This window comes from Urocitellus parryii, chromosome 3 (assembly GCF_045843805.1).
Source record: "Urocitellus parryii isolate mUroPar1 chromosome 3, mUroPar1.hap1, whole genome shotgun sequence".
Classification (NCBI taxonomy): domain Eukaryota; kingdom Metazoa; phylum Chordata; class Mammalia; order Rodentia; family Sciuridae; genus Urocitellus; species Urocitellus parryii.
The window spans coordinates 200,141,778-200,167,805 of NC_135533.1; the positions used below are offsets into that span (position 1 = coordinate 200,141,778).

The window sequence follows — 26,028 nt, forward strand, 5'->3', positions numbered from 1 at the left end:
GTTTCAAAACTGATTTATGTGGTTTATCTGCTAAAGAAAGTTCAGATATTTGACACAGAATTTTAGTATAAATCAAATTTTAGACAGCTTTTCATATATTTGTAATAACTTGTGAAATTGGATTATTTCAGAATTCTGGTTTGAAAATTAAAAAAAAAAAATTCTGTTCCGTAAAACCTGGAGTGGACCAGATCACCTTGAATCCCAGTAATTTGATCCTTCCAAGCCATTGAGGTCTTCCTACTGAAGTGTCCCAGGCGTCTCTGAGGAAGCTTTTAGCAGTCTCAAGATGCCTCTAGGTTTTAATTCTAATCCCTTGTATTCTTTGGGTTTAAATTATCTACTTTGATGGAGCACACAAGAGTAATTCTGAAACATCAGAAATTGTCAGGATAGGCTTTTGAAGTTTTCTGGCTTCAAACAGACCTTTGCTATCTTTATTCCTATGGAGTTTTAAGCTTGTTCACTTTTGATTTCTTTTCTCTTTAATTAAAAAGAAATGGTGATGGTATGTGAATTCCATTAAAAGAGTTTTCATGGACTGAAATTTGTGTATTGCAGGAACAAATGAGTGCTCTTCAAGTCAAGCTAGATGAGGAAGAGCATAAAAACCTGAAGCTTCAGCAGCATATTGACAAACTGGAGCATCATTCGGCACAAATGCAGGAGGTGAGCCTGGGAGCTTGGCCTCAGTCAGTGTGTGAAACGAGCACTCAAAGTAGAGCATTATGGGACAAAAATGCCCTCACAGATCCTTGATCAACTTTAACTTTGAAGACTACTCTGGTCTTAAGGCAGATGTTGACATTGACTGAATTTGTCAGTTCCATTCTGTTTGTTGAGAAGAAAACAAGATGGCCCATCCACATTCTTACACTCTGTTTCTCTTCACAGTGATTCCTGGAATAGCCAGATTTTTTCTTGTCAGAGACCTTAAAAAATTAGACTTGAAAAACAGCCTTAGCAGGGTACAGTGGTGCACGCCTATAATCCCAGCGACTCAGGAGGTTGAGGCAGGAGGATAGTAAATTCAAACTCAGCCTCAGCAACTTAGCGAGGCCCTAAGTAACTCAGCAGGACCCTGCTCTAAATAAAATATAAAAAAGGGCTGGGGATGTGGCTTGGTAATATAGCATCCTTGGGTTCAATCCCCAGTACCAACACCCCCCCTAAAAAAAAAAAAAAACAGCCTTTGCTGGGCATGGTGGCACACTCCTGTACTTCCAGTGACTTGGGAGTCTGGGGCAGAAGTTTCACAAGTTTGAGACCAGCCTCTGCAATTTAGTGAGACCCTGTCTCAATATGAAAATTAATGTTCTGAGATGTATCTCAGTAATAATACACCCCTACTACTTTGTATGTTCCTATAATCCCAACTACTTAGGAGGCTGAGGAAAGAGGATTGCAAGTTCAAGGCCAGCTTGAGCAAATCTCAAAATAAAAATCAGAAGGGCTGGGGATATAGCATAAGGTAAAGTGTCCCTAGGTTTGATCCCTAGTATCAAAATAGTACAAAATAAAAATAAAGTCTGGGGATATATCTGAGTGGCAGAGTGCTTGCCTAGCATGCATGAGATGGGGTTCAATCCCAAATACTAGAGGGGATTAAAAAAAAAAAACAGAAATAAACTGATGATTTTAAACTGTCTTACCCCACCAGTATTCCTTTTCCAGTAAACATATCTCTTTCCCAAAGCTTTTCTCATCAGAAAGAACTGATTGGACCAAACAGCAAGAAGAGCGTCTCTCACAGTTGAATGTCCTTGAAAAGCTGCTTCAAGAGACTCAGACTGAGAATGATTGTAAGTTTGAACAGTTAGGAGTTTTGTGACCTGAAGGAATACTGTAACCTCAGCGTCTTTTTACTCATTTAAATAAATGTGGTCCTGTGTTTTGGGGTTGGATTGTTTTATTGTTAGACAACCATACTTGAGTTTACATGACAGTGGTGACGATAATATATTATAAAAAGAAACTTTTATTACTTTTGATAAACAAATGACAAAGATGTTTGCTTAGCATCTTAATTAAACTGCTTTGAAAATGAAGTATCTTCAATTTATGAGTGTTTTAATATTGACAAAGCATTATTTTTTTAATTTTGGGAGCATCATTTGAATTCCCAGTTTTTTCACTCATTTCTTATTTCTCCCTTTATCAGAGTTTATACAGTAGTTTACAGTAAAGCTAACACAGCAGCAACAAAAATAGCTATTCTGTTGTTTGTTTTTTAATTTAAAAAGTTACCTAATTGATATTACAGTTGGAGTTTCCCTGGAAGACCAGAGGTGTTTAGCCCATATTGAAAAGTTCAGGTATATCACCAAAAGATTTTCAATAACTAAGATAAAGTCACTTGAAATTTGTTAGACCTCATGATGTTTCTTTCTTAAGAGTTTTGATGCACACTTTACAGGAGAAATCTAGAAAAGTCAAGTGACCTGTAAGTGAGGGAGAGATGTTAACTCTTCTTCTTTAACTAGAAATGTAGGAAGAGCTATGCAGTAGGGAGAAGATGAAACAAAAATCTCAGGTCTCTTGGGTACCACCACTTGATTCAATATCTGTCCTTAATGGAATCATCAAATATATTCGTGTACTTTATAAAAAAAAATTTGTGATGAAACCTGTTGAGGACTTGTTTTGTTTTTTAGTTTTAAAAAGTGAGGTGCGTGACCTGCGAGTAGTTCTTCATTCTGCTGACAAGGAGCTTTCTTCAGTAAAACTGGAGTATAGTTCATTCAAAAAGAGTCAGGAAAAAGAATTCAACGAGCTGTCTGAAAGACACGTGCATGTACAGCTTCAGCTGAGCCACGTCAGGTAGAGTTGTTGTGTGATGGTTTCAAGGTGCCTGATGGGTTGTAACTCAGGATGATGTGACGTGCAGGTGGTATAAACCCAATTCAAACTGCTTCGACAAAGTAGTAATTTTTAGTAATTTATTATAGCTGCACACCTTTTATTATACCTGGCATTTGTTTTAATCTCTGAATCACTGAGTCTAATGTTGGCTTTATTACAAACTAGTTTTGTGTGATTTTTTTTTTTCTTAAGTCACTCTACTAATCTCATTGGATCTTATTATCCTTATATTTACTTATCAGAGTGGGCCTACATCAAAAATGTAAAGAATACATAATATTTAGGTTTTTAAATTTACCTTAAAAGTATTAAATATGTCCTGGCTTTTTAAATATACTGGACACAATTTATTCTTTCTCATTGTTTCTGGTCTAACATTGAATAATTCACTTATTGGACTGCTTATTCTCTAATGTGGCACTCTGGTGCTGTGTGGCCTCTGAATGAGTCAGCACAACAGTAGTGTTGTTTCTTGAATTATTTCGCTTACTTGATATACACTGTTTACACCACAAGCACATACATATTTATGTATGTGTGTGTGTTCATTAGGTTTATGTAAGTTGGCAGTGGTTTGTTGATAGAATAAATTTAAGTGCAGATAATCTGACTCATAAAAATATTGAATGCTTGTGTGTTTACTATTGCAAAATGTTTTCCTGGTAAAGATTAGAACATGAAAAGCTTCTTGAGAGCCAAGCTTGCCTACAAGATTCCTATGACAACTTACAGGAAGTAATGAGATTTGAAATTGACCAACTTTCAAAAAATCTCCAAAACTGCAAAAAAGAAAATGAAACTCTGAAATCTGATCTCAATGTAAGTGACAAAGGTATTGGTAATGGGTGAGTGTGACCCAGGACTGTGGCTGTTCTGTTGTGTGAAAGGCAAGGACAGTCCTTGACTCCCTCCCTCTCTTTCCCTAGACCAGCCTCAGTGCCTGCCACGCGGAAGGTATGCCACATATTTGTTGGCTACACATTGCTTATAGCAGTGTCTTCAAATCTAATGTTAAGTTTGTCTTTTAGAACTTGATGGAGCTTTTTGAGGCAGAAAAAGAACGCAACAACAAATTATCATTACAGTTTGAAGAGGATAAAGAAAACAGTTCTAAGTGAGTGCTGTCACTATCACATTCTTTGTCTTGTTTGTTTTTGTTTTCTTGCTAATACCCTGCAAAGAGTTATTTTCAGCAATGTGGCTCAATGGTAGAGCACTTGCATAGCCCGTGTGAGGCCCTGAGTTCCATCGCCAGTACCACAAAAAAAGAAAAAGACAAAAAGCTTTTTCTTTTAAAGTTTGCCGAAATGAATATCAGATGCTTTTGTTAATTGGCTATATAAAGAAACTTAGCAATAACTATCTATGGTGCTTTTAAATAAATTGAGACAGGTAGTAATCAGAACTCAGAGTCTTTTGTAAGTCACAGTATATATAACTTCTAGCTGTTCCATTTGTTATTGGAAGGTGGGGGCTGATTTTTATTTCTGTTTCTACTGTTCTTTTTCTAGGTGTTCTTTTTTCTTTCTGGTCCCTTACCAGGAATGCTGTTGTCTGTCTTCTCTCTCCCTCTCCCTCTCCCTCTCCCTCTCCAAGTTCTTTTCCTTGATAGCCTTTAGTCAGTCTCTTGGGCTTAGCCAGTAGTCTCATGATCACTTTAAGGAAGAGTTGTTTCTTCAATCAGTACTTATAGAGTTCTTATTATGATATAGAATCTCCATGCTTTGGTATACAGTGGTAAATGTAGAGCTTATATCTAGATAGGAGATAGGCTGCTAACATATTCTCACTCATGCAAACATTTAGTGATATTCATTAAGCCAGGCCCTATTCTGGTAAATGCCACAATGTATAGAGTAAAAGAGTGAAACAAAACATCCCTGTCCTACTGAACTTTAACATAGAAGAGACAAGTAATTAACAAATATGCATGTTATGTTGAGGAGTTCAAAACACTCTGAAGAAAATAGTCATGAAACAAAATTGGACTCTTGTTAACTAGCCATTGAAATGGTTCAACTTTCTGACTTCTACTGGAATATACTGACAAAGCCAAGGTGTGTTTAATAAACTTCAATTGTATTGCATTTAATCTCTTCCAAACTAACAGACTCAGTTCCTGTTTACATTGAATGGAATGGGTTAAAATGTAATTCTTCTCTTCCAGAGAAATCTTAAAAGTTCTTGAGGCTGTACGTCAGGAGAAACAGAAGGAGATGGCCAAGTGTGAAGAGCAGGTAAATTTCCTGTTATTCTGACTCTAGAATTTGAAGTTTGAACCTGATGTGTAAACAAGTTTATTATAAAAACTATTTCAGCTTTAAGTGTTGGAAATCAGTTAATTTTTTTAGCTCTTACTTTTCTAACTCCTAAATGGCTGTCATCATAGGTCATTATTTGTCCTCCTGGTGGAGAACACACAGTATCATTGCCTTTCAACACAGTTGATCATTTTGAAGTATTACTCTTATTTATAAATTCTGTAGTTGAACAGCAGGTATCAGCTTGCTTGGTGAGTATTTTAATGTATGTGTGGTCATGATCTAATTCTTTTTTTAAGTATTTGTTTTTCTCTGTAGATGGCAAAAGTACAGAAATTAGAAGAGAGTTTGCTTGTTACTGAAAAAGTGATCGATTCTCTGGAAAAGTCTAGAGAGTCTGACAAGGTAGGTGGAGTTTATAAATGCTGACTTGACATTCCACCTTCAGGGAAGGTGGAAGCTTCCATTTCCATGTTCGTATTTGCACACTGCAGTGCAAATACATCTCTGCTTTGGTTGACAAGGGTGCTTACAGAATGTTTCTTCCAATTAAGTTAATTATCAAGTAATTTTAAGAGGAGACTGTTCTGTTGCTTTGAATTGAGAGTGTGTTTGTAAAACACATTCTGCCCTTTTAAATAGGATGCTGATATAATTGTGCCCCTTTCTCATTAATTGTAAGTTCCATGATACAAATTCTCAAATCCCTTTGTGCTGACTTTATCTGGAATAATAAAAATAATATGTTTCTCCAAGTATAAAAATCAGGTATAAATTGAATATAGTCATATACCCCTGAAATTCCAGCTGCTTGGGAAGTTGAGGCAATAGGATCCTGAGCTTGAGGCTAGCCTAGGCAACAAAGAAAAGATCCCCATCTCAAAAACAAAAACACAGGCCTTAATAACATAGACCTAGAAAAATCCTTATTTCTCTCTTACTCATTTATAAAACCGAAACAATTAATTAAAGTAGAAGAAAGCCAGTAAATATAAATTGATATTAATAATGGAGTGTGATATGATATTTTGCTAAAATAAAATTGACTTCTTATGTTGCCATTAGGAACGATAGATGGTTTATCACTTTAAAATGATGTCCTTAACATCAATGGGTATGAAGATACTGTTTCTATCCTTATCAGGAAGTTGTAGCTGAACTCATGAACCAGATCCAGGAACTAAGAACATCAATCTGTGAGAAAACAGAAACTATAGACACCCTGAAACAAGAACTGAAGGACATAAACGTAAGTTCAGTCACCAAAAAAGATAGTAAATTTGTGCATGAGACACACTTCATAGACTCCTCAAAGGGTTAACAAACATTGAAAGATTCTGGGATCAAGTAAATTTGGAAATACAAATTGAAGTTCAGTGAATTACTGTGTTTGTTTGCTTGCAAAGCCTTTATTGTGCAGCATGCATATCTTTGGGAGGCAGCACAATCTGTAGCATTTCCCACACTTCACTGTCCTGGAACAATGTTCTCCGTGCACCACTTGGGAATTGCTGATACAAACCAGATAAGAACAAACGGGGTGTTATCTGCGACAGTGAAAGCTAAGAGGTGGTGCTCCTTAGTTGCTTTGAGGAAAAAATAACACATTTTAATGAAGTTCAGAGACATTAATCATGGAGAAAATGGTTTGTTTCCCCAGTATTAGACTTAAAGTAACTACTTCTTTCTTCATGTATCTAAATTGAATGATGATGCTTCCTCCTCAGCTTGGGTCAAGGTGAAGGTTTTGTCCCCCTTTGGGTTCCAGGAGGAGCTTGCCACACTCCATGTGTTTTTCCAAAGGCAGTCTCCTGATGAAGATGACAAAACCAGATGTGTTTTCACTGGTCTATGGGACTTTCCTACTTCTCTTTGCCACGTGCATCAATTCTTCCATTCCCTTACTAAGTATTATTGAACTAACTTGTTAATCTGGTCATCACCACACAGCTCTTAAATTATTTTAATCTACAAATAAACAGCTAATAAAGCAGACAGATTTTGTATCATGATTTTCTTTTCTGCAGTGCAAATACAACTCTGCTTTGGTTGACAAAGAAGAGAGCAAAGCATTGATCAAGAGACAGGAAGTGGATATTCAGGATCTGAAAGAAACCCTTAGGCTGAGAATACTCTCTGAGGACATTGAGGTACATGTTAACACAGCACTTTATTTGTCGTCTTACTTGTCGATATGTATATTTTTGCATGGAGGTTTTTGAATAAAAAAAAATAGAAGGTTTTTTTAATGATTAAATCAGAGCCACTTTTCTCATGGGAGGTTGGACGATTCAGAGATAACACTAAAATTGTTGTTTTGGGTGGTTGATCTGTTTTCATTCATTTGTGATGATACCCTGGTAAGTTCCTAAACTGGTTTCCTCATGTAAGAAATGCAGAGTGGAATCGGCATTTACTTGGACGCAGTGGGAGAAGTGGGAGCAAAGGAAAGACTGGCTAACAGTTTGATTTCAGGGTGGCCTCTTACATTTTAGCTAAAGTAGGTTTTAGTTTTGTTGTTGTTCTTTTTAAAAATTAAGTGGTACTAGCCAGGCATGGTGGCTTACACCTGTAATCCTAGTGATTCAATAGGCTGAGGCAGAAATATTATGAGTTTAAAGCCAGACTCAGCAATTTAGCAAGACCCTGTCTCAGAATTTAAAAATAAACAAACAAATAAATAAATAGGACTGAGAATGAAGCTCAGTGGTAAAGCACCCACCCAGTGTTACCAGTTTCTTATGTATTCTTCCAGAAATATTTTAGATTAATCCTAAATGCTTTCACATAGATGGTAATCTGCCATGTATATTGTTCTTCATGTGCTTTAGAAATAAGGTTTTCTCATAATGGCAGTGGGGTAGGGGGCATGGAGGAATGAAGGAACTTTAGATAGAGCAAAGGGGAGGGAGGGGAAAAGGGGGGTAGGAATGATGGTGGAATGAGTTAGACATCATTACCCTAAGTACACGTATGAAGACAGGAATGGTGTGAAAATACTTTGTGTGTACAATCAGTGACTTGAAAAATTGTGCTCTATATGTGTAATATGAAATGAATTGCACTCTGCCATCGTGTATAACAAATTAGAATAAATAAATATTTTAATTTAAAAAAAAATGAAACTCTTTGGGGAATAAAAGAAATAAGGTTTTCTTGGGAAAATGTGCTAACCAATGAAATAACTTCAACAAATACTTATTGGATCTACGTATTGTACAACCTATGTCTGGTCTGGCATTTGGGAATGGAAGAATGATTAAAACATTGTTACATAGGCATTGTAGCTTAAGTGTATTACTATGTAACAAATTACTTGAAGCACAGAAAAGGGAGGGAGGGAAGTAATTCTGCCTGGGGAAATTCCAAAGAGCTTTCCAGAAGAGATAATATTTGTACAAGACTTTGCCCAGGCTGTCCTTGAACTTGGCAGTCCTGCCTCAGCCTCCTGAGTTACTAGGATTACAAACATGCTCCACTGTGCCTGGCTAAGTATTTGTAAAAATAGCTTTACTTTACATCAGCAATTCACAAAAACATAGTATATCAAAATCTTAGGGAGAAGGTTTAGCAAGTATCAAGGACAAAACTTTCTAAGACTTGGATATACCTGTAAGAGACTTGCAGAGGAAGGTACATTATTGCTTTATAAAAATAGAAATTTATGTATTCTAGTTCAAATCTCAATTTTTAAAAATTTGACAAGAGGATTTGAAAATTCCTTTAAATAAATACACAGAATTTCTCAACAAAATGTAGAAAAATAATAACGCAGAGAGATTTGTGAACTAGACATAATAATGTCTCAGTGTTGGACTGATGTCAGATCTTTGCAACAATTTGGAACATGCACAGAGAGACCACCATGAAGGGGAAGGAATTTAGTGTAGTGGTAAAAGGGATATTTCACAACAATGAAGAGAACATGGGTTGTCAATAAATATTAGGAAAAGACCCACTTGAAAAGATAAGGTTAGATTCTTACCAATGCAAGTTCTTAGATTAAACAAATGGTATTACAAAAGTGTTAGAAAACACAAAGACTTGATGAATCCTGAAGATTGTTTTTAAAAGTGGCCCTTTGAAAAAAATCTTGGTACTATGGTTAGAAACCAAAAAAAAAGGAATATTATATAAGTTAAAGACAAAAATAAGACTGAAGGATAGATTGGGGGAAGCTACAACTGATGACATCAGGTCATCAGCTGAATACATACATAAGTGAGCTCTTACAAGTCACAAGAAGGGACAGAACATCCCTGGTTGGAGGGAAGTGGATGCAAAAAGGTACATGGGCATCCCCCACAAAAAGGAATATAGTGGCACACAAACCTCTTGGGATCGAAGAAGTGCAAATTAAAATATGTTGTAAAGGGCTGGGGATGTGGCTCAAGTGGTAGCGCGCTCGCCTGGCATGCGTGCGGCCTGGGTTCGATCCTCAGCACCACATACCAACAAAGATGTTGTGTCCGCCAACTAAAAATAAATAAATAAATATTAAAAAAAAATTGTAAAGTGTAGGCCTCAAGGAAGATGTGCAGAAGGGGATGATTTCGTAGACATTTGGAGGTATTGAGGTCCAACCTTTAGAGAGATAATCTGGTAATATGTATCTTAAGTTTTTTGTGTATACTTTGAGTTTGTACTTCTAGAAAATTACCCTAAAGAAATAAATCTAGATATGAGAAAAAAGTATATTTAATACTGAAAAATTTAAGTCAACCAAAATATTCAGTGATGGGTTAAACTGTGATGTATCTGTATGAAAAGGAGCCCACCCAAAGAAAATTATACAAGAAAAGAGTGAGTAGATGGAAAAATGTTTGTAATATATCAAGGTTTTTTGTTTTTACTTATTTATTTTTTTGTTAAGAAGCAGATGAATACATACATGCATAGATTTGGAAAGGAAGTATAAGCAGATTCTTCACAGTTTGATAGTGATTACATGCACTGCATACATAGGAATTATGTGTGCAACCTATAGGACTTCTAATTCTCTCTTACTTTCCGTCACCTTACACTCTGAAATTGATGACCTGTGAAATGGTGCACTGCCCAGCCCCTACCCAACTGACTTAGTGGTAGGGTATTGTGATAGCTATTTATCTGTTAGTATATAAAAGTCTAGAATCAATTAGTGAGACATCAGGTAAGCTCTATACCTCAAGTCCTCCCCAGGAAAGAGATCAGCTTTAAGATTCTAAGGGTTGGGGGGGAGTGCCATTCAACCCCCACTGAGATATTGCTCTGCATTTACTGTGTAATACTTTTCTGTATAGGCCTGTTCACCTGAATATCAATTGATTGGTTTATCTTGGAATGGATTAGCACTAGCACAGAAGCAAAAAAAAGACTTTTTTTTACATTAAAAAAAATCAACCTTTAAAAAATTAGTAGTGACTTGTGAACCTTTATTGGAATATCAAAATTAAGTTCTTTTCTTTATGGGGATTTTGTCCCCTAACAGAGGGATATGCTCTGTGAAGATCTGGCTCATGCCACTGAGCAGCTGAACATGCTCACAGAGGCTTCGAAAAAACACTCAGAGCTGCTGCAGTCAGCCCAGGAAGAACTGACCAAGAAGGACGCCCTGATCCAGGAACTTCAGCACGAGGTAAGCTGCAGAGTGGTGTCACTCAAGATGGTGTCAGGCAGAATCCACAGTGGAGGTTGTCAGGACATTCCTGCCTTGGCTGGTTTCTCTGCACACAGAAGGTGAAGACTGAGGAGAGTGTAGGTGATCTGGCATTTGCACTGTGGATTGTGGATTTGGGTTTGCTCACTTGAATTGACACTTGCATGGCCAGATCCTTCCCTGCTCTGGGTCCTTGGCACATGGCCACAACTTCTAACCACTGTGATTAAGGGCACAGCTGACCATCATTGTCTGGCCACTATTGTTGTTTTACATTTTGTATTTTTCTAAAATGAACCTTTTATTATAAAATTTAGAAAGTAAAAACCAGGGCGAATTATGGGAGCAAAGGAGATTATTGGGTTTACTGTATTTATGTGGGTTTGTCTTTGCATCGTCTATTCTGTACCATTGGTCTACAAGTCTATTTTGGTGCCAATACCTGCCATTTTTGTTATTATAGCTCTGTAGTCTAGTTTAAGGTCTGGTATAGTGATGCCACCTCCTTCACTCTCTAAGAAACATTTTTATTATTATATTTTATTTCCATAGTATTATGGATTGAACACAGGGATACTCTTATTTTATTTTTTGAGACTCATTAAGTTGCCCAGGCTGACTCAAACTTGCCCCCTGCCTGAGCTTCCCTAGTTGGTGGGATTATAGGCATGCATGTCTTTTTTTTTTTTTTTTAATTGGGGTTGAACCTAGGGGCACTTTACCACAGAGTTACATCGCCAATCCTTTTCATATTTTATCTTGAGACAAGGTCTCACTCAGTTGATCCCCCTACCTCAGCCTCCTGAGTCACTGAGATTATAGGCATGCCATCACACCCAGCAAGAAATGTCTTTTTTAAATTGATAGATATAATATATATTTATGTGGTACAATGTGATCTTATACAAACACACATTATGGGATGATTTAGTCAAATTAATTGACTTTTTTAATTATATTCATATTACATTGCAGTAGATCTCAAAAACTTATTTTTCCTGTACACCTGAAACTTTGTACCCCTTAACCAACATGACCAATTCAACTTCCTCTGCTCCCAGCCTCTGGTAACCACTATTCTCTACTTCTATGAGTTTGGCTTTTTTAGATTCCACTTAGGTGAGATCATGTGGGTTTTGCTTTCTGCCTCTGGCTTATTTCAGTTAGCATAGCACCTTCCAGTTTTATCCATGCTGTTATTGCAGAGGACTGAATCTGCTTCTTTTTAAGGCTGAACAGCATTTGGTCATTACACCACATTTTCTTACCCACTCATCTGTTGGTGGACATTTAGATCTACTCCATAACTTGACTATTGTGAATAAGGCTGCAGTGAACATGGGAGAGCAAAGTTCTCTTCGGCATATTGTTTCTGTTCCTTTGGTTACATACCCAGAAGTGAGATTGCCGGCCAGGTGGTAGTTCTAGTTTAAGTTTTTCAGGGGAAACCTCTATACCATTTTCCTGTGTGTGTGTGTGTGTGTGTGTGTGTGTGTGTGTGAAGCCATTCTCATAGGTATGGGGTGATAACCTTATTGTGATTTTTATTTGTATCTCCCTGATTATTGGTGATGCGGAAGCTTGTCTTTTGTAATTAGACCCTGTGTTTCATATCATTTTCTAACTTGTAACCTTTTTCTGTTCAATTTTCCCAGCTAATCCAAAAGAAAGAGGAAGTAGAACAGAAGAAGAATGAATATAACTTCAAAATGAGGCAACTAGAACACGTAATGGATTTTGCTGCCGAGTATCCACAGGTACTTCCCAAGAAAAGCATGCATTGCAGGAGGACTGAATAGTTTGTTTTGTGAATGATAAAAATGTAGAAATTACCAGACCCATAACTTGGTCTTTTTTTTTTTTTAATCTTAGGTATACATAACAGTAAAATGTATTTTGACATATTATACATACATGGTATATAGCTTATTCTAATGAGGATCTCATACTTTTGGTTGAACGTGATGTGAAGTTTCACTGGTCATGTATAGTCATATGTGAACATAGGAAAGTTATTTCTGATTCATTCTACTCTTTCCTTTTCCCACCACCTTCCTTTTCTTCATTCCCATCGTTTAATCCAATGAACTTCTATTCTTCCTGCCTCCGCTTGTTGTATGTTAGCATCTACATATCAGGGAGAACATTCAGCCTTTTGGGGGGGGATTGGCTTATTTCATTTAGCATGATAGTCTCCAGTTCCAACTATTTACTGGCAAATGTCATAATTTCATTCTTCTTTATGGCTGAGTAATATTCCATTGTTTATAATAGAGCACATTTTCTTTATTCATTCATCTGTTGAAGGACATCTAGGTTGGTTCCATAGCTTAGCTATTGTAAATTGAGCTTGTTATAAACATTGATGTGGCTAATTCACAGGAGTATGCTGACTTTATGTCCTTTGGGTTTGTGCCAAGGAATGGGATAGCTTTGTCTTTTCACTAATGCCCTCTGTCTGCTTTCTCCTTGATAAAAGTACCAGTCTTTGGTGTTTTACTTGGACATAAATTTGAATAATAAGTTAAACCAACTTATGTCTCAGCATGCACTGTGTGCTAGCTTCTTGGCATATACATTTAAATGCATATTCTGTGCATTAGCTATATAGATTTATGAAATCTGTATAGCATCACTTAATCGGGTATTTGGATGAGATGTGATTTTATTTTAGAGTCCTAAAACACCACCACCTCATTTTCAAACACATTTGGCAAAACTCCTGGAAACACAAGAACAAGAGATAGAAGATGGAAGAGCCTCTAAGACATCTTTGCAACATCTTGTAACAAAGCTGAATGAAGACAGAGAAGTCAAAAATGCTGAAATCCTCAGAATGAAGGTACCTGGGTCCTTTTCCCCCTCTAGTAAATTTAATTTTTAAAAATAAGCAGGATTCTGGACTGGGAATGTGGCTCAAGCCGTAGCGCGCTCGCCTGGCATGCGTGCGGCCCGGGTTCGATCCTCAGCACCACATACCAACAAAGATGTTGTGTCCGCCGAGAACTAAAAAAAAAATAAATAAATATTAAAAAATTCTCTCTCTTCTCTCTCACTCTCTCTTTAAAAAAAAAAATAAGCAGGATTCTCAAGGCTGCTAAGGATAGATATTCAAAGGGCTCAGAACTGAAGGTGAACAGAGAAAAGTCTTCCTCCTACCTCTGGTTCCTAGCTCCCTAGTTTGCGTCCCAGGGTAGCCGGTTTCTTTTTTCTTATTTGTTAGAGCTTTTCAGTGTGTGCACTTGGTTTAAGTCCGTAAGCATCCTTTTCCTGCCCTATGTGGCCTTTACACAGTTGTATCATATCATACAATTTGTACCAACTACACTGTCTCAGGTGACAGCCTGTATCCTTAAACTTCACCTCATAGTGCTATGCAACTTTGAGGTCTTTGCCATCTTATAAGCATGTTATCTCAGTGTCGTTTTAATTTTTCTTACTTAAAGTAGCATCAACATCTTTTGTTTTTCTTTCATGGTGAACTATATCCTTCACCATTTTTCTGTTATTGGACTTTTTCTTATTGATTTGTGGGCATTCCTTATATATGAAGTAGATTTATTTCCGTCTGTGATAAATTTAAACTAATTTCTTCTGTGCATCGCAGGGCATTTCTATGATTTGGGGTGGAGGCATGTGAAGAGTACATAGATAAATGTGAAGGAGGGATGTGGATGCCCACAGAAGTTAGCATTTAGCCTGTTCATTGCTCTGCAGTGAGAGTTTGTTTAGAAACTCAATTAGGTCATGTTAACCAAGTGACATAATGTAAGTAAAGATAGTATCACTCTTGGATTTTGTTTGTCAAGGAGAGAGGATCATTCCTTCCCTTTGAAATCAGGGCACTTCATGCTATCTCAGGAATGGGGCTGTTACCCAGGTTGTCATGATCTTGAAACGTAGAAGGAATTGGGTCAGGTTAGTAGAATTAAATTTAAAAGAATATTCCTTGCAGACAAGTGTTTATTCTTCTGGATGGTTACATTCGTGATTTTTAAGTTAGGATCTGATTAAGTATTTTGAGGGATCAACTATGGCATCAAAGTAGAGACTTTTGTCATTTTTTTCTCCTAAAGGAATTATGAAAATTCCACCCACATAAACAAATGACTTATGTGATATTGATAAGAAACTGTTCAAAGTACCATGGATATGGTCGTGAATCCTAGTTCTAGGCCTCTGAGAACTTGTCACAATCTCTGTTTTATTCAGCAAAACCCCTTGCCCTATTCTGTACAGAGGAGGAGCTTAAAAGAGGAATGCCCGCTGCAGTCATGGATTGGGGTGCAAAATAATATTGTCGTGTGTTTTCTGAAGAGCATGATTTTGGTATGTTCTTAGGAGCAGTTGTCTGCAATGGAAAACCTGCGCCTGGAATCCCAGCAGTTAAGAGAGAAAAACTGGCTCCTACAAAGTCAGCTGGATGACATTAAAAGGCAGAAGGACAACAGGTGAGAAGAAGCCACCAGAACTCTGTGGGCCAGACCTTGGCCTGCCTGGGTGTGGTTGGGTGAGTGAGATTGGGTTGGTTTCATGGTGTATGTGATGTTCCACTAGCCCAGGAAGTGCTCCCTTAGCTGATCTGAAGCAGGTCTGGAGAGGGTGTTGGTTTTTCCAGAGTGGGAAGATAAGGCATTTGTGGTCTCAGCTACTCTGTTACCCTGTGCACTGTAAAGCTACCAGAATGAATGTATAATGTGTGAAATATTTTAATCAAATTACTTCTACTTAAAAAAGATTTTTTTTAAAATAGTAAATTCAACAAGACAAAGTTCAAGAAGGCTACTGAAAAAGGGGAGGATTCCTGCCATCAGAATTCATGGTCCAGGAACACTCCTGGGCTGGGCCAGAACATCCTCAGCCTTATACACAGAGAGTCCCCCGCCATGACCATCTCTGTGTGTGTGATTTGGCCTCAGTTTAGCGCAGTTGTTTATTTGCATTTGTGCATTTATACATACCATAGTGCCACCGGCAGCCACATCCAGACCTATGTCCTGTCTCTAACATTTAAAAGCCTTGTGATTTTGAACACATTTTTTTAACCTCTTAGTGCCTTAGTCTCCTTAACATTAAAGTGAGGAAAGTTCTATCTTCTTCCCAAGATGTTTTAAAGATTAAAAAGAACATGTACACACACGATTGGGAATGTGGTTGAGTGTCAGAGCACTCGCCAACATGCCTGAGCTCTGGATTCCATCTCGAGCCCCAGAACAACATAAACTTATGTAAAGTACCAGTTACATGCTTGATTAGCAGTGTCACTCGATAAAAGGTACTTAATAAGTACCCAATGTAGGATTATGACCCAACCTATTGTTAATTTTCTTCATGAAGGACTAAAGACGAGAGGGGCTATAAAATTATGTGGGACGTTGAAATGAACCAGAGTTGGGGGGGCGGTCTCTGGGATAGAGGACCTTACTGAATTCAGCTTCCCAGAAATATCTATCCGATAGGTGCTATTGCCAGGAAGTCTTTGACAGCTCCCCAGCAACCCATCTGAGACAAGAGATTTGAGGGTGGTGATGGAACTGTACTAACAATCTTTTTTTAAATAGTTATTTCCCAGTTTTAATAAGTATCAGAGTCAGATTTTGTAAGGCAGGATTTAAGGCAGAAGTCAACATTTTTGATAAGCAATTTCCTCTCCTTCTAGGTAATTGATGAACATGGTCCACAGTCTGCTCACCTAAGTTCCCAAAGGCTCCACCCCCACATCCATTCCTTTTTCAAGAGTAGGTAGAAACATGGAAATAGAACATGCCCAGACTCATTTGTGGTTAAATAAATGATTTAAATGCTTTATTTCATAGTCTCATGTCCTTTGTAGAAGGAGCCACACCAAACCTTCTTTGAAAACTCAGGAAAAGGGGTGATCTACAGTCCACGGGCCAAGTCTAGTCCACAGCCTGTTTTACAAATAGTTTTATTGAGACATAGTCACCTTTCACTTAAATATTGTTATGGCTGCTTTCTTGCCGCGGTAGACAGATGCGTAGCTGTGACAGAGATGATATGGCCACCAAAGCCTAAAATACTTACTATCCAGTTCCTGACAGGAAAAATCTACCTTTGCCAGGCACAGTGGTATACACCTACAATCCTGGCAACTCAAAGGCCGAGGCAGGAGGATCGCAAGTTCACAGCAGCCTAGGCAACTCAGTGAGACCCTGTCTCAAAATAAAAAATAAAAAGGGCTGAGGATGTAGCTCAGTGGTAGCGCACCCCTGGGCTCACTCCCCAGTACTGCCAAAAAAAAAAGAAAAGGAGAAGTTTGCCTATCCCTGGATTAGCACACAGGAAGCATCTGCCCCCCTCCCCTTATGATGTCGAGTTCTTCCTCACTGGAGTCTCATTGCCATTTTTGTCTAGGCTGCCAGATCCGTTAAGGGAAAGAGACCTTACTGTAGCTTCTGTTTTCCTTCAAGAAATGGTCTTGTACTCACCCGACAGAGAGAGATTCCTAGAGAAGCTCACGGCATTCAGGCAGGTTTTCTAAGGGGGAGGTCTTGCTGTCCATGGGTCTGTCCTCGGAACTCACCTCACGGAGGGGACTGTGCCCCCAGAGTGTCGTCGTCCGTTTGTATTTAGGGAGCGTTCCTTTCTCATGAAGAGATTTCTGTGTGGTTCCTCGGGAATCCAAAGGGGAAGTCGGGCTCCAAGGGGCCAAGCCACCCAGAGGCCCCCTGAGAAACACTCCCCACTCAAAAAGGCCCCCTCCCACCTGATCATGCTCATCCAAGGCCATGCCCCATTTGATCTTCAGGTATTACCCCTCTGCATTAGTCCTACTTTCACTTTCAACCAGGTCTTGATTGGATTCCCCAGCTCTGCTTGTCATGTTTTTGTACTGGGAGGAATGAGTCCTGAGTTCTGGGGAGCAGCCTTACTTCATCCCATGTGTTGGTCACATATATTAACTGTACTAACTCGACCCAGTCACCAAATAATTAGCTTTTCTTGACATAACTTTCGTTGCTACATATAATGAATTTGAAACTGATACTTGGATCTCCTTGACAATCTTTCTCTGTTCACTCTTCTAACCTATGCAGTGACCAGAGTCATCCCAACGATCAACAGCTGAAGGGTGAAGAAGAAGAAATTATCAAAGAAAGACTTGCTAAAGTACGATTGACGTGACACAATAGTGTCTTTTTCTATGAGAAAGTTTTCATATTTACATGTTTTTGAAACTATTTTGCTACTGAGATTCCTGTCTTTCCTGCATATCCTTTGTTGAGCATAATATTTACCGTCAGCATTTAGACATTGCTGAGAGAAGTACCGGGGGTTTGTCTTTGTGCCTGGTGGGAAGTCGCCTGGTTGGCGTGCCCAGTACAGTTCTTCACTTAGCAGCCTTAGAAGGCACAGTGCATGAAGCCTTGTGAATATGAACCGCATGATGTATGTGTGACTGGGATTGTGGGAGAGGACATTAGTTTGATTTTATTAGCATGAGGGATGGATTGCTTTCTTTTTCAGTCTTTTCTTTTTAATGTTTTAACATCTTTAAATTTGATGTTATAAAGGACCATCTTTTTTTTTTCCTTTTTTTTAAATCTTATTATAGAGTAAAATAGTCGAAGAAATGATGAAAATGAAGGCAGAGTAAGTAAACTATTTTGTAGTTCAAATGCTTGATTGTCTTTTCTTTATTCTCCTCTAAGGGAATTTTAAGAAATAAGTCCATGGAAAAGCCTAACTCCCCTTGAGGAATGCAGTTTTCTCCTCATGGGCATAAGAACAGTAGAACTGGCCAGGATTCCCTTTTTACATCTCTTCTGGTTCCCTCTGATTTAAAACCTTGAGAGGGCCCCTGATACCCACAGGTCATATTTTTTTTGAAGCCATGATTTTAATTTATTCATATAGTTTTCCCATTAATTTATATATCCTTATAAATTGCCTCATTCTTTGATGAACAAGGTACAGTGTATTTTCTATCAAGTTCAAACTAAGTAACCAATAAAATGATAAAATAACATTCAAAAGATGGAGTAATTACCAAACATTTCTACTTGTTATACATCTTAAAAGAATTTTGAGCTACCATATACCCTCTTACATATTTTTAAAAAATATTTTATTTTTTAGTTTTCGGCGACACAACATCTTTGTTGGTATGTGGTGCTGAGGATCGAACCTGGGCCGCACGCATGCCAGGCGAGCGCGCTACCGCTGAGCCACATCCCCAGCCCCCCTCTTACATATTTTTAATTTGGCCTTTTATCTAAAACTTTTCATTATAAATTTAAATTATTGCAAAGGATGAATAGTCTGGCTTGTTGAACATGATAACATTTGCAATTAAAACTCTTGTCATTCTTTTAAAGGTTTCCAACCAATTTGCTACTTTCTATCCATTTAAAAATACAAGAAGGACTGGGCATGGTGGCACACATATAGTCCTAGCAACTTGGGAGGCTAAGACAGGAAGATCTCAACTTTGAGGCCAGCTTGGGCATTTTAGCAAGATTCTCTCTCAAAATAAAATAAAAAATGAAAAAGGGCTGGGGATGTAACTCAGTGGTAGAGCACCATTGAGTCCAATCCCCAGTACCACAAAAAGGGAAAGGGGGAAAAAAAAGAAAAAAGCAAGATGATGAGGGCTGCAGTAGAGTGCTTGCCTAGCATGAATGAGGCCCTAGGTTTGATTCCTCAGCACTGAAAAAAAATGCATGAGCAAGCCAAGCATGAGGGTGCATGCCTGTAATACCAGGAACTTGGGAGGCTGAGGGGTGAGGATCCCAAGTTCAAGGCCAACCTCATCAATTTAGTGAGGCTCTAATCGACTTGGCAAGACCCTGCCTCAAAATGTGAGGGATGTGGGCTGGGGATGTGGCTCAAGCTGTAGCGCGCTCGGGTGGCATGCATCCGGCCCAGGTTTAATCCTCAGCACCACATACCAACAAAGATGTTGTGTCTGACAAAAACTAAAAAATAAATATTTAAAAAATTCTCTCTCTCTCTCTCTCTCTCTCTCTCTCTCTCTCTCTCTCTCTCTCAAAAAAAAAAAAATGTGAGAGATGTGGCTCAGTGATTAAGCAACCCTGGGTTAAAAAAAAAAAAAGAAAACATGAGCAAATTTCTGAGTCTAAAATTATACATTATTCCCTTTTCCTTTGAAATTGAGTTTCCATTCTGTACTCTGCAGAATTTTTTCCCAATAAATTATATTTTGGGGGGAATATTTTATTGATTAACTCATCATTCTACTTAGCAATGAAAATATGTACACAATCTAACCTTTTTTATTTTTATAACCCTTTTTTATTTTTATTTTATTTTTTTTTAGAAAGAGAGAGAGAATTTTTAATATTTATTTTTTAGTTTTCGGCCGACACAACATCTTTCTTTGTATGTGGTGCTGAGGATCGAACCCGGGCTACATGCATGCCAGGCGAGCGCGCTACAGCTTGAGCCACATCCCCAGCCCAAGAGTAACCCTTTTGAGGGTTTTTGTTGTGCTAGGAATCAAACCCCACAGCCTTGTGCAAGCTGGAGGCATTGTTTGTGCTGGGCTGCTAGCATGCACTGAGCCATGTTCCCAGCCTCCAAAATGTATGTTAAATCATATGGTTTTAAGTGTACAAGTGTCGTATTTTTTCCTAGGTTGGTTTTTTTTGTTGTTGTTGTTTGTTTGTTTTGTTTTGTAGGTGGACAGCATACCTTTATTTATTTGTTTGTTTGTTTGTTTGTTTTTATGTGGTGCTGATGAAACCCAGTGCCTCACACAGGCTAGGCAAGTACTCTGCCATTGAGCTACATAGAGCCCCAGCCCCTGGGTTCTTATTTGAACTGTCCTAAATTTATTGTAAAATTTTTTAAATTCCAGTACTGGGGATTGAACACACCCAGGGACTTGCACATGCTAAATAAGTGCTCTATCAATATCTCTAGAGCCCACCCCCAACGCCCCCACCACCACCTTTTATTTTTTCCAGACAGAGTCTAAGTTGCCCAGGCTGGCCTCAAAGTTGTGATCCTTTTGCCTCTCAGCCTCTTGAGTAGCTGGAATTCCAGGCATGCACCACCATATCCTGGCTATACTTAATAAGATTTTAGTGGAAATGCATCTTTTAATGCATTTTATTCTAATGCTTTGTCTTTAAATGACTCGCTGTTCTGTTACACTTGATTCTAAAGTGAGACAGGAATTCATTATCATTTCTGTTCATGTTTTTATAGATATGAATGTTGAGAAATCTTTTTCATACATTTACATACTAGCAAATAGCAGTGGAAGGAGTTAAGAGTACTGTCATCCAATTATTTGAACTCTTTCCAAGTTAATATGCCAAAACTTACATGGTGGGCTAGGAATCTAGCTAAGAGGCAGAGCACTTGCCTAGCATGTGTGCAGCCTTGGGTTCTATCCTCAGCACTGCCCCCCACCCCCACCCCAAATCATGGTGCTCTCTCATCAGAAATACTGTTTTAATGATCTTTGTTTGATCAGGTGGTCAAAGACCACCGAATCTGTGAAAGATTCATTACTTAATTATTGAGTCATTTGCTTCATAGGCTCAAAAGTGTATACATGTGCTATGAGTAGTTCAGAGACTGTCTTCCAATCAGTTAGTGGTACAACTAAGCCAGGAACCCCAGATCTTTTACAGAAACTTTTCACTGAGCCACATCCCCAGCCCTATTTTGTATTTTATTTAGAAACAGGGTCTCACTGAGTTGCTTAGCACCTCACCGATGCTGAGGCTGGCTTTGAACTCTCGGACTTCTTATCTCAGTTTCCCTAACCACTGGGATTATAAGTGTGCGCCACTGTGCCGGCTTATTACAAGATCTTTGAGAATCCAGACATATGGTTTGTAGAATCAGAGCCATTTTAGAAATAATATTCATTTGAGACCTTTTTAAAAAAGAATAAAAGCTATCTATCTTGGCATATAACTCTCAGTCTAGTAACCAGGAGTCCTTGAAACAAGTAGGAGCACACACATCACTGGGCATGGGAATTGGACCCGGCAAGTGGTAGACATTGTCTTATCAGGTTAAACCCACAGAAAACTGGCCTTTGTAGTATAGTAAATTCCGCATACTGCATAATTTCAGTAATCAAGACTAAAAAACTAAAAAAAGCTCCTCTGCTCTGCGGCACTGGCTTTCTGCTTAGTGCAGGCCAGGAAAGCACTAGCCCAGAGCCACACCCCAGCCTGGCTTTCCTCTTTTGCTGACTGGAGGGGTCTGAATATCAGTGATGCTTCCAAATGTTAGTTTGGGGCTTAGAGGGGAAATATTTAATTTGAGTGCTGTTTTTCAGATACATTCTTTTGGCATACCATGAAATATTTATTCTTACAGTCTAGAAGAAGTCCAGGGTGCTCTTCACATCAGGGAGATGGAGTGTCTCCAGATGATGGAGGAAATTGTTCGAACCCGAGCATTAGAGTCAAAAGCCTTCCAGGAAAAGGAACGCCTGAGATCAAAACTGGAAGAGATGTATGAAGAGAGTGAGAGGAGGTCCCAGGTGTGTTAGCGTGGGGACTTCTCACGGTTCTTAGGACACTTAAATAAATACAACTAATCCACACAAGCTCGGTTCTGTCCTTGCTTCCACGTTTCTCTCATGTACACAGAGGTGTGTGTGGCCACAGAAGCTGGGGATCTAGACTCTTGCTTCCTGTGTTCTTGGAGGGCAAGAAGTAATGTAATTTTGAAAGTTCTGCTTCTCATTTACCCCCTTGGTGTGATTTTCCTGCAGGAGATGACGATGCTAAGGAAGCAGGTGGAATTTCTCACTGAGGAGAATGGGAAGCTGGTGGGCCACCAAAACCTACATCAGAAGATTCAATACGTAGTGCGACTGAAGAAGGAAAATGTCAGGCTTCTCGAGGTACACTCTGAAAAGCATTCTGAATAAATTCACTCTGAGTTCAAAGTAATTCTCTTGGTAAAATTAATTAAAGTTTAATGACTGCGTCAATTAACAGCTTCAGAGAACTTCCTAAATTCAAAATAATTCTGTTCATTACTAATCTGACATAATTGAATCAGTTAAAATTCTCATAAATGCCAGTTTTTGTTTGTTGAGTAGTTTACAAATCAAGCATTCTAATCTTAATTTGAAATATAAACGTGATAAATGGTAAGAATAACTCCCCCTGTACTCCAGAAAGAATTAGGGCTTTAATTTTTTTTCTTTTAATTCTTTTTTTTTCTTTTTTTTAAATTACTTATAGGAGTCAGAAAAGTTGCGTGCTGAAAATATATTTTTAAAGGAAAAGAAAAGGAGTGAATCCTAAGGATCCTGGTCAACTACTAAGGCATCGTCTTGTTTGGAGATTTTTATTTTTTATTTTTCTCAAAAGTAAGACATAGTCTTGTCTAGTTAGCAGAGCTGAATTTGAGAATCTTAATTATGACATGTGTATAGGGGGGCAGAAAATGACCCTTGAATTTTCTAATGAACATACTGTATACAGGTACACCTGTGACAGTATGCAGCATACTATTAAGGGGCTACGTCTCCATTTTCAGACTTGAAATTGGTTGTAAATACTGGAAAAACCCTTTTGTCTTTAAAATAAGAACCTGTAGCTAAGTTTGCAGTAGATGTTAGATCATTTTCTTCTCAGGTAATCTCCTTTGCTTCTTGTGGCAGCTCTAACAATATATGGTGGTTCAATAACTTTCAGTGAATTTAATGGTTGGTTTTGTAGTGAACTTGTTAATATAGTTGTGTTTTTTTTGTTTGTTTTCTTTATTCTCATGAGCATTTTCTATGATTGTAAATATTGAACATTTTTCAAATAAAGTCTTTAAAAAACAATGAAGTGACTTAGATTGTTCATTCCCTGGTTACTCAGCATATACTTAGTGGAACTCCTACTGGATGCCAGGCTCTGCTCATCAGTGAACAAAGCAAATACAAACTCCTGCCCTCAAGGAGCTTCTGTGTATTGGAACTTAATTCTTTTTTTATTGAGAAGAATACTCCATTATATGAATATGTCACATTATATATATCTCTTCATCAGGTGATGGACATTTGAATTGTTTCCAACTTGGAAATAATGTCACTGTAAACATACATATGTAAATCTTGGTGTGGACATAGGATTCATATCTAGGAATGGAATTGCTAGGTCATCTGTGAAGCAAGTGTCTAGCTTTCTAGACATTGCTTACCTTTTCCAAATCTACCATTTGGCTGTGCCATTTTACAGTCCCAGAGCCATCTGTACCTCTTTCTCCACATCTCATTATTGTCAGGTTTTCTTACTACAGCTATCCTCGTAGGTCTATACTGGTATATCACTTGTATTTCCCTGGTGACTAAGGCTTTTCAACATTTTTTCATATTAGGAAATACTACTACTGAGCAATACAAGGGACAAACTGATCCCTCACAACACATGCTAAATAAAAGATACCAGACCCAAAGGACTACATGTATATCACATGCTTTCGTTTATTCTACCACGCGGCCTGCGCAGTGGTTTCATTAATGAGGTTCTAGGCATAAAGTTAGTTAGACGAGATCAAAATAAAAACACAAGACTCAATTACCTTAATTCTATTGCTAGGTCCGAGACGGCTCCCCTCTCTGGTTCGCTCCTCTAGCCGCCCAGCAGGGCAGCAAGGATTACTCAGGGCTAGCAGGAGAGAGAGAGAGCACGCCGGGGACTAGCCTTTTATTAGGGAACAAGAGATTCAGGGGAGAATTCCATCCAATGAAGGTTGAGGGGGGGCTGCACTCCAAGGTCAGGGTCAGTGATTGGGTCCCTGGGGTCAGTGGTCAGGCACACCCCCACACGGATGGGCTCTCTCATCAGGAAAGGGCCGGGAAAAACTTCGACTTTTGCCAAAGTGCCTCAGACCCTTAACGGGAGGCACCCGATCACGTGTGAGAATGGCTCCCCACATATCACCCATTTTTTGTCTTAACAATGAGGCGGCGGTTCATTCTCTGGAGTTCCTGGATTCTTGATTGGAAGACTTGCCATCCTATAGTTACAATACAAAAGAGAATTAACAGCAAAGAGAATAATCCAATAATGTACCAAGCGGAGTGTTTAAGAATATTTCCAGGGTTGAATCCATATAACTCCTTTAATATTTGGTTAGCCAAGGAAGAAGGATCTGAAAAATCAGCTCTATTATTTTGAATGTCTTGGATATGGTGATGAAGTTCCAAAATATCCAAGCTATTATTACTATTTTGCCAAATACCTAATAAATGGTTTTTAACCTTCTCCCAATCCCAGAGAGAAGCATTGTACTTGGCAACTGTAACACATACATACTTATAATTAGCATGGCATTTAAGCCTTTCCTTAAATTTTAAGGCTGAAAGTTCATTACCTATGTCTATAACAGTCGCCTCTAAGGCGTTTAATTTAGTCTCAATTCTTTCATCAATATTTACTTGATTACGCAGAGCCTTGGAAGTATTTTGAGCTAAATTATTAAGAAATTTTGCATGCTGAATATTTTGAGACAACGTTAGAGATGCAGAGACAGTTGAGGCAATAAATGAGACCAGTGCTAAGACACCAACAATTATGACTCCAATAGCACGTTTAGGTCTTGTTAGCTGAGCATGAATTTGCTGCAAGACTTGTAAACCAGCATCAGCATACCATGGCTCTGAAATATTAGCAGGTAATAAAACAAAAGAGGGCTGATGAAGTATCAGCACTCCTTTTCCTCCATTATACTTAGTAATACAATTGGTTAGGTTGCATTTATTACATGTAATAACATATCTGTCACCCATCCATTTAACTTTTACATTTCCAATAATTAAAACATAAGGAGATTGGACACAAGCTCTTAAGCCATAGCAAGATCCCTCTTTACAGTTCTTGCCGACCAATTTTGGTAAAGGCTTATCTGTAAAATGTAAATACTCTGAGGCAGCCATTAAACGCCAAATATCTTTTTGAATACCTCCTTCACTATAAGTCAAAATATTACTGACAAATCCTGCAGGTGTCATAGCAGAATTTCTTCGTAATTGTCTCTTATCAATCTTTGGAGACCAGTCTAAAATATACCCACTATCTTTAGACACCTTATGTTGTACAGGAAAGGCATTTACACAATCCATCCATTTAGGAAAGGTGCCGATCTCAATTATAGAACTATTTGGACAGTGGGATATCTGTGGAGGTTTTGCAGAAATGACTGGCTTGTTATGGGAAAGTCCCATCTTAATTACTGATCTAGTGTTAGGTTTTTAAGTCCCCATAAATAGAATTATTTGTCAGTCTAGGTTTACCAATCTCTGTCTTTTCTTCA

General features: G+C 38.3%; 1 protein-coding gene across 1 annotated transcript in view; it reads left to right on the top strand.

The window, feature by feature from the left end:
- The window catches only part of Kif15 (kinesin family member 15), a 70,958-nt gene extending 47,931 nt beyond the window's left edge, over window positions 1-23,027 (top strand). The window contains exons 18-35 of the mRNA XM_077795676.1: window positions 562-669; window positions 1,697-1,802; window positions 2,655-2,820; window positions 3,531-3,681; window positions 3,891-3,976; window positions 5,030-5,099; window positions 5,442-5,528; window positions 6,268-6,372; window positions 7,151-7,273; window positions 10,594-10,740; window positions 12,417-12,518; window positions 13,436-13,603; window positions 15,103-15,212; window positions 17,820-17,892; window positions 18,338-18,375; window positions 22,087-22,252; window positions 22,487-22,618; window positions 22,965-23,027. Coding sequence (XP_077651802.1) covers window positions 562-669; window positions 1,697-1,802; window positions 2,655-2,820; window positions 3,531-3,681; window positions 3,891-3,976; window positions 5,030-5,099; window positions 5,442-5,528; window positions 6,268-6,372; window positions 7,151-7,273; window positions 10,594-10,740; window positions 12,417-12,518; window positions 13,436-13,603; window positions 15,103-15,212; window positions 17,820-17,892; window positions 18,338-18,375; window positions 22,087-22,252; window positions 22,487-22,618; window positions 22,965-23,027 — 2,001 coding nt within the window. The remainder of the gene's footprint in view (window positions 1-561; window positions 670-1,696; window positions 1,803-2,654; window positions 2,821-3,530; window positions 3,682-3,890; window positions 3,977-5,029; window positions 5,100-5,441; window positions 5,529-6,267; window positions 6,373-7,150; window positions 7,274-10,593; window positions 10,741-12,416; window positions 12,519-13,435; window positions 13,604-15,102; window positions 15,213-17,819; window positions 17,893-18,337; window positions 18,376-22,086; window positions 22,253-22,486; window positions 22,619-22,964) is intronic.
- Window positions 23,028-26,028: the final 3,001 nt, after the last annotated feature.